General features: G+C 51.0%; 1 protein-coding gene across 1 annotated transcript in view; it reads right to left on the reverse strand.

Annotated features, from left to right (window-relative positions):
* PARVB (parvin beta) overlaps nucleotides 1-3,139 on the reverse strand; it is a 55,618-nt gene extending 52,479 nt beyond the window's left edge. Inside the window, exon 1 of the mRNA XM_075443209.1 lies at nucleotides 2,923-3,139. Coding sequence (XP_075299324.1) covers nucleotides 2,923-3,037 — 115 coding nt within the window. The 5' untranslated portion in view covers nucleotides 3,038-3,139. The remainder of the gene's footprint in view (nucleotides 1-2,922) is intronic.
* Nucleotides 3,140-12,494: the final 9,355 nt, after the last annotated feature.

A 12,494-nucleotide genomic window follows, 5' to 3' on the forward strand; every position in this document is an offset into this window, starting at 1 on the left:
GACATGGCTGCCACCCATGATTAAAAAAAGAAAACCGCGTAAGCGAACAGCAGAAACTTTCTCAGTGTCATTGTAAGGATCTCTGAGCTGCGTGGCTCAGAGGAGCTGTGCAGAAAGATGAAAAGGATTAATATAACTGGATTACAGCTCTCGCACAGACGGGGTTAAAGGCCATTACATGAATACAGCTGAGATGGTGACAGCAGTCCTGTATTAACGCTACGATACGAAAAACAGGCAGCAAAGGCAAGAAGTACTTATAAAAGAGCTCTCTGGCTTGCTCGCTTTTCGCGTTGCTAGAGGCAGAGGAGGCAAGAACGATTTTTGGTTGTGGCAAATCAGCAGCCAACATTTCGACTGGCTGTTGTGGGGAGGGCAACACCTACTCTGGGAAGATCACTCTGACCTCTGGTGGTCCCCTCAGAGAAACCCGGCAGAAACCTCGGGGGAGAGGCAGGAAAAGTTGACCACATGGTTCCTATATGGTCTATCAACTCATTCAAGCAACACCACTCCGATGAGCTTCCAATTTACTTCTGCTTCACGCTTGCATACAAAGATATCGTTTCTAGCCCTGAAATTTGCTCCCACAGCCACCCAGGTCCTACCACAAGCCACGGACCAGCCGCTCTCCCAGCTGGTGCTGACCTCCCCCACCACCTCGTCACTCCCTCCTTGGCCCCCTGCGGTTTCACAGCCGTGGTCTGGACAGCCTGCATCTGAGAGCCATCCCACCGGGTAAAGAAAGTGCGAAACGTTTCTTCCTCAGGCTTTAAGACTTCCAACGGAGGAAAACGTACCAGGGTGACAAGCCACATCTCCACACTGCGACAGGCCTCCACCACCCGTGACCCCACGGTGTGTCACACGCAACGGGTGGCTCTGCAGGCCCGCAGACGCTCTCTCCTCCCTTCCCATTTTCAGACTGGAAGGCACACTCACACGAGAAGCTGCGTCACACGTTTCAGTTTCCTCCCCATGGCACTGCCAGAAGTGTGACCGTCATACCACGGCAGCGGTTCCCCACCAAGTACCGGAGGCAGTCACCAACATGGGCCCTTCCATCGCCAAGAGGAACCATGGCCACAAGAGTAGGCAAAATAATGGGTAAACTCAGCAAAACGAGTGGGTGGTCCCCGCTGAAAGTGGTCGCCACAAAAACATCACCTAGCGATGCCAAAATTTCTCGTTTAAGAAGAGGCACTGCCAACCCAAGCTTAGAAGCCACCTCTGCACAAAACACATTCTTTTTGGAGTGTGTGCTCAGCATTCCCCGCTGGAGGTGAGTTTTCTCTGCCATCTTCCTTCAGAAGCAAATGAGATCATCAGGAAGGCACGACTGCTTCTGCTGCTCCTCAGCACTGGAGAAACTTGATTAAAAATAGGTAATAAAGGAAATACCAGCAAGCCACACCAAAGCAGCCAGGAGAAGGAAAAGCAAGCAATTTCCTTCAGCCAGGTCTTGAGGCCAAATATTTTATTTTTAAACATGAAAAAGCTGCCCTCTAAACGCTGCTGGCAATTAATGGACTCAACATCGGTGAAACACGTGCTCGCTCAACAGCCAGCTGCAAGGCGGCCGAAAGTCATGTTACGTCCCTACCCTACACCCACCAGACATCAGAACACAGCCAAGGCCAGAAAGCTGAAAATCCACTCAGGCACAAGGCAAAGACACCCAATTTTCCTGGCAGCAGATTGGGGGTGACACGGGAGAAGGGTTTCTCCGCAGAAGCCGGTACTTGGTCCGTCGGGGAAGGAGGGGAGCCCAGCACACGCCATGCTCGGAGGAGACAACGCTCAGGAGAGAGGTACGCTTCGTGTATCGCGCCCAGCGGCAAGGCGACGACGCCTTATCTGCGACAACAACGACGAAGCGGAGCTGCGCCAGAGCCAACCGCGCCATCTCCGCGCGGGCCCCGGCGCAGGCCGGCGGCTGGCGAAGGCCTCGGGGCGAAGCACCTCCGCCAGCACGCAGCCAGCGGACCGAGCGCGCCTGGGGCGGAAAGCGCGGCTGGGTTTCATCGCTCCCTCGCGGCTTGTTCCAGCCCTCGGGCGAGGCGAGACGGCGCTCGCAGACTCCTCGGCCGCCAGAAGTTTGTTCCGCAGCAGAAAACCGGTTCGCGGGCTCCCTTCCCAGCAGCGGGCGGGCGTGGGGAAGGGGGAGCCGGGGGGCGGCGGAGCGAGAGGGCGGGAAGCCAGCTCTGAGGTAAAGCGGAGCCGGGGGGCGGCCAGGCGGGCAGGCAGCCGGCTCTGAGGAGAAGCAGAGCCGGGTGGGGGCGGCGGAGCGAGTAGGCAGCCGGCGCTGAGGTAAAGGGGAGCCGGGGGGCAGCGAAGCGGGCGGCCGGCCGGCCCTGAGGAGAACGGGAGCCGGGGGGCGGCGGAGCGGGGGGCCGGCCGGCCCTGAGGAGAACGGGAGCCGGGGGGCGGCGGAGCGGGGGGCCGGCCGGCCCTGAGGAGAACGGGAGCCGGGGGGCGGCGGAGCGGGGGGGCAGCCGGCCCTGAGGTAAAGGGGAGCCGGGGGGCGGCGAAGCGGGCGGGCGGCCGGCCCTGAGGAGGACGGGAGCCGGGGGGCGGCCGGCGCTGAGGTAAAGGGGAGCCGGGGGGCGGGAAGCTGGCCCTAAGGTAAAGCGGTGCCGTGGAGCGGGCAGGCGGCCGGTCTTGAGGAGAAGCGGAGCCAGGGGGCGGCGGAGCGAGCGGGCGGGAAGCCGGCCCTGAGGTAAAGCGGAGCCGAGGGGCGGCCAGGCAGCCGGCCCTGAGGAGAAGCGGAGCCAGGGGGCGGCGGAGCGAGCGGGCGGCCGGCCCCGAGGACGGCGGGGCTGCACGGCCGGCGAACAGGCACCCCACGCCGGCGTGCGGCAGGAAGCAGCGCCGGGCGCTGCCAGGAGCTCCCCTCCCTCCCCGCCGCGCCGGCGAACTCACCCTCCTTGGCCTTCTTCTTCCTCGCCAGCGTCCCGCCGAGCTTGCCCAGGAACGACTCGTCCTTCCTCATCCTGTGGGGCCGCGGCGTCGGGGAGCGGCCGGGCGCGGCGGACATCGGGGTGACCGTGGGGAGCCGGCCCCTGCCCCGCCTGGGGGCTGCAGCCGCCCGCCGAGCCGGACAAAGCCGCGGAGCGGGGGAATCGCCCGGGGCCGGGGGCGGGCCGGGAGCCGCCGCCGCCCGCCCAGCGCCCTGCCCCGGCCGGGAAGCCCGCGGGGGCGGGACTGACGCCCCTCAGCGCGGCCCTGCCGCCCCCGCCCGCCGAGGGGCCGGCCCGAGGCACCGGCGGGTCCCGGGGGGGGGGGACGCGGGCGTCTGGCCGGCCCGCCTTCCCCCGCTCGGGGTGCCGCGGCGCGGCTGAGCGGAGGGGGCCGCGGGCTCGCCCCGGCCGGGCTCAGGCCGGCCGAGCCCCGCAGGCACCCCCGAGGGGGAAGCCGCCGCCTCCCAGGCCGCGGGCACCGCCACAGCACCCAGCACCGGGACGCTGGCTTGGGTCCCGCACAGAATTCCTTATTGCTTCTCGTTTTACAGCACCCGGGAGCGTGACCGGGGTTTTGGGGAACCCACGTTAAAAATGGTCTCTGATCTTGGGAAGCCTGGCGCACACCCTTCGCTTTCAGCCCGAAGCGGTGGCATTGGCTTCGGCCAGACGACAGGGTGCCCTGTCCGCAGCCCTCGCTCCGGCGAAGACCCCCCTGCAGATCAGCGCAGCCCAGCACGGGGTCCATGCGCACAGGGCAGGTTGTCCTACTTGACGCAACACAGAAGTAACACCCCGCGACACATCCAGAGCACAAGACAGCAGAGACGCTTTTCTGAGCATGCAGTTTCATAAGAGATTTAACGCGAGCTAGTCCCCTCTGTCACCAAGACCTGCTCTGGTCCCACACCTAGGTGCTTGTTGCTTTTCTACAGGCAACGAATCAAAAAACACCCTGACAAAGCAAAACCAGAATCCCCCTGCCCAGCCTTCTGCTGCGACTGAGCAGAAAGTCACCTGAGGGCAAGCGCCTGCAGGAGGGAAGTGGCGGAAACACACGCCCAGGGCTAGGAAGACCCCTCCGCATGGCAGCGCTGACTTCTGCGAGCTGATGACAACCATGAATTTGCAGTGATACGCATGACAGAATGATGACTGGTTTCGAGTAGACACTAATTCTTTAGGGATCCAACTCTAAATGCATTCAAGAGTGAACACTAACTTTTTTTGGTGATATTCTGTTTTATGATGATGCTTTCAGAGGAAGGTGCCAAGCTAGACTGACACATTTTAATCCATCTTTGCAATTACAAAGACATTACCAAAGAACAGGAGAGGTACTGCTGCCCTCAGCGGCAGAACAGTGGATAGGGCAAGTTCAAATGCTGTTTAGGAAGAGCCAGGCACTTCAGGAACGGGCAGTGCCGCCCACCAGCCCAGGCGCGGCAGGGAGCTTTAACCAAGAGCCTGTAACTCGTCCTGTGGTCACAGGCCCAAGGGACCCGCAGCGCCCAGCAACCATCCCACCGTGTCTGCAGAGAGCATGACGCTACTCAGAACAGGACAGGCTGCCCCAGCTTGCAGGGAAAGAGAAGCTGCGCAACATTCAGCATTTAATGAAAATGCCTTTTCATTAAGCAAGACAGAAGCAGTGGAGGATTCTTTGGAATACAAACCCAAAGCAGGAGGGGGTTTGAACTGGAATGGCACTTTTTGTCCAAAGAAGAACACAGCACAGGATGTAGTCTGATTTTGCCTGAAAGTGTTTTTAAGAAAAGAGACGACATGTTGTGCATTCCTGAGGAACTGCTGTTAACAGAACACGGGGCAGTTTCTAAATATAGTTAATTTACCTACGTTGCCTTAAAGAAAAAAAAATCTGTATTTTTTTATATAAAATCTGTAAATTTTTGTATAAAATTATTTTGCTTTTCCCTGTTGAAAGTAATATTTAACACAATAGCTAATGAAAGATTCAAAATAACAATGCTTGCTCACCTATTTCCCTAATTGGGTTTCTTCCTGCATTTAACCACAGGTTTGCCTTACAGGCTCTGCTTCTGGTGTTGTGTTTTGCAAATCAAGAGGAGAGTAGCAAACAGACAAACACTGTTTCAAAGCGTAGAACTGCGGGTTAGTCACAGGTTTGAAGCAGGACGTGCAGCTACTTTTAATATTTGCCTTTATTGGATTAGATTTCAAGTTTGTAATAGTCCCCTGCTCCAGCGCCACGAGGTATGAAACCACCTGCAGCACCACTCTGCATCACTGGCAACACCAACCAAGAAACGGGAGTGCTGTTTCTGCATCTCAGAAGCCCTGCATTGCAGGGAGCTTGGACCAGGGTTCCTCGTCAGACTAATGAGCAGTATTTCCACATCCGTAATTCCCTCCAGCCCCATACCGCCATTACACTATGCATTACCACATCATTTAAATATCTCACAAAATAGTATATACTGTGGGTTTGAACACAGTGGTCACTCTCACTGGCTACGCACGCAGCAGTAGCTGTTCCTGCAAGCCATCTCTCTCGTGGTCTGCTCCGCCAGCTGGGCTGCCGAGTGGTGATCCTGCCTGGCAGAGCTTCGCCATTAGGGAGCCCCGGGAACACCCAGCTTAAGAGTGGATTGGTAGCAAACGAAAATCTCAGGAAACCCCGGACAAAGCCTCTCTGAAGAAAAAGCATGACTTCTCTAAAAACAAGCAAGGCAAAACCAAAATTGTAACCACGCTGTGCTTGAGAACTGCAGGGAACGCAGTAAGTCCCGGTGTAAATTAGCACACTCCCTCACCTCTGGCCCAAACCTGAGCGCAACGTATAGAGTCACTCTAATTGATCATGGAAACAATTATGAAGCTTCAGTATCCTGTTTGCATAAAGAGTGGTGAGAATTATTATGAAGAACACACAAACGAGGCACACCCTGTCACCGTTGCATCACCAGTGCATTCTGCACATTTTCCGGCTTCCAGTAGGTCCAGCCCCCAGACCAGACCAGCGGTGCCCACCTCTTCTTGCCGGAGCACTGGAGACAACAACAAAGGCTCCAGGCACCTGAGGAAATGACCTTCGCTGACCAAACCACTCAGTCAGCCCACGGACTGTCTGGGAAGGGTGCAAACCAGTTCAATAATTCCGATGAGCCACATGCAGCCGTAGTGGAAGTGGCACTGCCCAGAATGAAAAGAACCATTTTGGCAAGTTTAGGAGCTGCACAAGCAGAAGGTGATGCCAGAGATCTTTAAGGGCTTATGTGACAAACTCGTCTCCAGATAAATATGCCCTATATTTGCAGTCTAAATACCTTTTTTAAGCGTAATTTCTTGCTCTGAGCACTCATCAATAGGTATCCTGAAACTTACACAAAATCTATTTTCTCATTCCTTCCCAAAGCTTCCTTCTCCGAATTTGAGAAATCAGTAAGTGGAAATCCTGATTAAGAGATTGGTTATAACCTCAACTTCTCTCCCCGTTTCCTTGGCAAGTTCCAAACCTGCCAAAGCCTTTCAGTTCCAATCTGGATTTATTGCAGGAGATGAGGAAGCATCCTGTGACCAGTGTCGGATGGAGCACAGATGGGATTTTATGAGGGTCTGTTTGATGCATAGCTGATGCAAGTTGCAGTGACTGCACAGTCTCATTCCACATCATCCCAGCTCCACGTTCCTGCATTCCGAGCACTACGATGTTCTTCTCACACGCTCACCTCTTCCCCGACCAGCTCAGATTTTCTTTGAAGTTTACTGCCACACCAGGATACTCGTGCCTTTGTTACAGAAATGTCTGCCTTAGCTCATAGCTAACACTGCCTTTAAAAAGCTGTGAACTTTATGCTATGCTGATTTTGGAATGCATAGAAAACCCAAAACTTGAAAGGGAGCAGTTTGTTTTTAATTAGACGGCCCACTGCCCCAGCTTTAGTCGTAACCTCCTCCCTGCAAATCCTAGATCTTTATGCCTCACAGCAAGACAAGCCTGTGCTGTGTTTGCCTAGAACGCAATGATGATGATTGTTTTTTATTGACACTGCTTCTCTAGAAAAACAAATAAATTCTGTTTCCTGAAACAACAGTGTGTTGCCCGTAGCAAAGGCTTTTAGACCGCAGGTGAGGACTTGCCAGGGCTGGGATCAATACCAGTTACAAATCTGCCTCTCACTGAAATGACTTTAAGGTTTCAGGCTATACCTGATGAATGTTTTATGTTGATTTCCTGCGCAGGAGGGAGTTCTTCCCTGTGCTCTTGCTAGTGGAAAAAGTGGGTTAGCATACCAAAAACTCTAGCTATTCTGCTTTGTTCAAATAAATACCTACAATTCAACTACTACACAGTTTTCTAGTGAGTATTTCAGCCCTTGGAGTTGCTAATGAGATGCACACCCAGTTTGCCATCCAGAGTCACACATGGTACCCTTCACGCAATTCTGTGTCTGCATATCCAAACCCACAGCTGCCAGGCTCCTTCAGCACCAGGTTTGCCAGCCAAGCGTGTTGTTGCAGCATTCAGCAGCAGCAACGCCAGTACTGCGAGTGTTGAAAAGTTGCATCAGTTCTTCAATGATTTAATTCAAATGCAGCTCCTCCAGCTTCTTGGAGGAATGCTCTCAAAATCTTCACAGAGTGTACCTTACCGCCTGCGAGACTTGTGTGTTCCATACAGACACTGACGGTAAAATCAACTCCCATGCAGCAAACGCGCCCAAAGACCAGGCATGCATCGCATCCACAGCCCCTGCGGTTCTCTCTACGTTGTAAGTCCACATTACAATCCACACGTCAGGAAAATAAGGGGTGGGTGGAAAAAAGAGGGAGATGCAAAAAAAGGAGCAGCCTTAATTAATGCTGAAGAGGTGTACAGACAGACACTCATTGGTTAAAGTGCACATTTCATTTAAAGTTATTACACATCTTTGCAAAATTAAAATTAAATAATTAGGAAGGGCATCAACTGCATTCTGCTGGCACAAGCCAAATGAGACACTTTACAAATGCAAGCTCTATTTTCACTGCATCAAAAATAACTTGAATCCATATAAAAAAATCTAGTAGCACTAAAGTATGCATAAACGTTGATCTGCAGCAGGACTAGCAGAGTGGATGTTTTCATTTCATAAAATTCATACTGAAGCCTTAGATTACATTTAGCTTTAAGGCAGTCTGGAAAAAGCATTTTATCCAACCTCTAGCGGAAAAAAAAATAAAAATCAATCAGTTCTCATACCTGAACTTTTTATGAAATTGTAATCAGATAATCTGCGAGTACAAGCCTCCAGCAAGAAAGCACACCAGTTGGTTCACAAGCTACACGCGCAGCCCAGACGGCATGTAAAACGTCATCGACTCCAGCACAGCACTCGAGGTGCTACGACTTATAAGCTAGTATCCTTTAATAACTGAAATAAAACCACGCAGATCCATTCACTTCCAACTTTGATGTCCTATGTATTTATAAAGAAACACTTAAATTTGTACAATAAGTAGAGAAAGTACGTCAGCCAGTTGCAAAGTAAAAGGAGGCCAGGTTATTTGAGACAAGAGAGCGCCTATGGCAAAAGAAAGTAAAATTACACTTCAGAAAAACCAAAACAAAGCCTGGAGTCTTTCTGAGTCACATCACGGTGGTTCAAACAGTGCTCTTCTGAATAGGAAGTAGGAGCTGCTATCGGCCCTTCCATCGAGTGTGTGCTAGTCTCCAATAACTGCACTGCCTGATGGCCAGTACAGGGGACACAGCTGCCGCCCACGAGTTGAGCGGCCTGCAGTTTGGAGCGCGTGCTCCGTCTGAAGAGAAGCGCGAAGGAGGACAGCTCTCTTATTTGTTTAAACCTTCCCTGCTGAAGAAGATGCCAGCACTCTACACCCCAGAAAATTCTCGCTTGTACGCTGCCTCTCATCAGGGATGAGATTCCTGTCAGCGCATGTTCATTAAGAGAACTGCCAGAGCATAAATATGTATTTTCAGAAACAGAGAATAACACTGGGAAGACTAAACCTAGTTCAAGCTCTGTTTTTAATTTCAGCCCTGAACTGTTAGCTTTAATATTTAGCTGAACATTTAAAAGTCTGAATTCACATTTTCTCATTTTAACATCGCTCACCTTTTTTAGAGGTGTTCTGTTTCCTCTGCCTTAGCCTTACAGTATTTTCTACTGTTTTCAAAATTTTAAACTACCTGAGATTACTGTCATTAGCTGTATCACAAAATAATGGTGACATGGAATATATGGTCTCTCACAGTTCTTCGTGTATTGCAGCAAAGCAAAACCACCAGCTTTTTAAACCAGAAAATCATTATATACAGTCTTGTGCTAGTATAATAATACCCGCGCTGATTTTCTACGATGATAGATACCTTACAGACACAGGACACTGTCACAGTTCATTTTTCTTCCTGGTCTGCCAGATGGGTGAAAATGTGCTTTGGACAGGTTTTGGTGTTTGGGTTTCGGTGTTTGTTTTGGGTGGGGTTTTTTTGTTTTGGCTTGTGGTTTTGTTTTTGGTTTTGTTTTTTTTTTAAATCATATTTTTTATTCAATACTGAGGTAGAAACGTACCACTTAACTGACGCCACTGATTTGCTTCAGAATAATTTCTAGTCTGTTTTCTATTTAACTGGAAACCTTACAAAGGCCATTTATGCCATGCAGACAGTAGCTCTGCCAGCTGCTGACCGGGTTGGTTTTTCATCTTCACAAGGGAAGAAGGCTCAACGCTCTGTATTGCACAGCGTGCACTCCTCCCAATTAAGTTAGAATCATCCAAGAGTACTGCAGCTGCTATCAGCAATTTAGCACTGCTGTCACTAAACATACATTCAATTACACTGTTTCGAAAACTTTTCAATGGTAGAGCAGCTGTGTAAAAATCCTCCCAAAAAGGATCCCTGCTGCTGTGGCTGCCAGGCTCCAGCCCTTTTAAAAACAAGACAAGAATGGTAGGACGAACTTACAATCCTGTACAGTCAAATTTTCTAATTTTAAGATGATATTCTGATGTTATCCTATACAATGTTCAGGATGATCTCCCAGACATCTGACCAACTCTAATATTCCCACGAAGGAGTAAGGGTTCCCCCCCCTGCCCCGTACAGACAGTAAAATTTTACACGTCTTCATTTGAGTGACTGCTCACGCAGCCCAGAGCAGGGAGAGCCACGGCCAACCCCGCTCGCTTTCCTGTGGGCCTGTACGTTTTATTGCCCACGGGAGAGGAAGACTCTGAAAGCTTCCCTCAAAGGCCAGAACACGGACAGCAATTTCCACACAGAAGCCTGACAAAACCAACAGGTCTTTCGTAAAGGTGGGAAGTACCAAACATGAGCTGCCGCAGCTCCGCAGAGATTTCCGTTGGCAGCAAGTACGGATCTGTATTAAAAAGGCAGAGACCAACAGGAATTGTACTTACTTTGAAGCACGCTTCCATATTACTGAGATCAGCATCATATTTTATTTTTAAAGCCTGTATTTTTAAACCAAATACAGTCATACTCTTAACAGTGTGGCAGCAAACCTGCACTTTACGTTCCAACCACCTCCCAAGTTCCTCTTCCACCTTCCTCCAGAGCTCCCGAGCAGCGGAATCGTTAACAGCGCCTAATGCCACCACACCTCCCAAACAGAGAGAGCATTTTCAACTTCTTAACGGAAGCTCCAAGAAACCACCCGCTGTCTCGGAACAGGCGATACAACTATTAGCCCTGCTTCTGACACGTTACTGCCGCCTTCTCGCTGGCTCAGAGCTGCCCCCAACGCAGCAACAAGACGCACAGTCCTGGTCCCAAAAAGCCCTCCTCTCCTCCCCAGGCCTCTTTTAGCCCCTAGGAAGAACGGTAAACAGCAGAGTAACAACACAGCTGAAGAAACTCTACTTCGAATGGGATGTGCAACCTCAGATCGAGGAGCCCACAGCCAGGTGGCCAGCCCTTTCAGGCGTGCTGTCTGGAGGTGTTTGCCACCACCTTCCCGTCCCAAGCAGCAGGCACGGCTATAAAAGCAAGAGCATCCCAACCACTCAATAGGTAACGCAATATCCCGAACTACCCATTTGAGCAAAGACCGTGCTTTTGAACCACAGTTACGACTGCAGGCCTTCCTTGCGCCTTTCACCCTTTCATGGACAAACCCTAAGGCCAGAAGCACAGTCATCCACGAAGAAACCTGCGTTAGGTCCATCCAGAGCTGTTCTACCACTGAGCCTGCTGAGCACCACCGCAGCTTCCAGTGGGATTCTCATCTCTGTCTTACCCATCCCAGTTATCAGAGCCTCTGCAAATTCCAGATGGGACTACAGTAATCGTATCAATATTCTATAAAAATAACAGCATCATCCAGATGTTGCTTCTAGAGGAATACAGGAGTACTTCACGTACCACGATAGCTTTTGTGCACTTGTTACAGACTGTAAGAAAACGTTCTCCTTCAACGTAGTGCAACTTGGGTAGAAAAAGTGACCCAAGTAAAGGCTCATGTAACATGGTTTTTCTCCTGTTCTTCTTACTGGACAGTTCTATGGTGTGCGGTACAGCGTGGTCTGTCAGTAGATGTGCTGGGAAGGCCTCTTTGGCCTTCAGCAGTTTCCCCCATTCACCCCTAATTTCTCACGTAGCTCACAGTTCTCTCAAAACTGAACCACGGGCTGGCTGCTTCTCAGCGTGCAGGCTGAGCCCGGGGCCGCTCCTGCAGGCCTGCTCAGCGCCGGAAGACCGCTGTGCCCTCTGCGACGACCACCCGGTACTCGCCTGGGGCTCTCTCAGCTAGTATGGAAGCACCACACTTCAGCAGCCTTTAGTAACAAACAACGTGCACAGTAAGGAGTTCTTACGGCAACAGAATACATCTAATATGATCAAAAGGACCAAAATAAACTTTGAACTCCTAGGAGAAAACGCTAACAGTATTTTAGTATCTAAACATTCCCATTAAAAATATTTTTATATGTCAAAACGTAGATAGTGCCGGAGAAAAACAGAGTAACGTTTGTTGACATTCTTAACATAGTGTCCTGTTTTATGTCGTAAAAATAAAAAACAGAAATGCTATGCTAAATATATCTTTGCTACAGTAGCTGAGAGACACACACACTGAAAAAAGATTATTTGTGTTAAATTTTGGTATTTCAAATAGACTTGACCTCTGTCATTCACACCACTTTCTGTTTTGAACATCTGTGAGCCCGCTGCGGCAGCTTTACCAACGGAGGAGAACGTTCAGTCAAACAGAGCCCTGCACAACCAAGCAGGTCCGTTTCCAGCCTTCCTGTTTTGGAAAGCGAGTTCTCAACAGGAACAGACGGAGTTACTCTACTACAGCAACAGCAACACGTACCAATGCTAATGCAAGGTATAAAACCGTGGCCTCTTTAACGAGGATGGAGTCTCAGCGCTACCTTCACTGGGCACAGGATCTCACCACAGTCCTGACAGGTTCAGCAAAGTCAAGCAGCTTGCCAGTACATCCACACCTGTGTCTTTAGCCGAGTGGAAGAAATCAGGAGCATAACAGCTTGCACATTTCTGTTCTGCTCTCCCAGAAT

This window comes from Opisthocomus hoazin, chromosome 1, assembly GCF_030867145.1.
Source record: "Opisthocomus hoazin isolate bOpiHoa1 chromosome 1, bOpiHoa1.hap1, whole genome shotgun sequence".
NCBI classification, from domain to species: Eukaryota; Metazoa; Chordata; class Aves; order Opisthocomiformes; family Opisthocomidae; genus Opisthocomus; species Opisthocomus hoazin.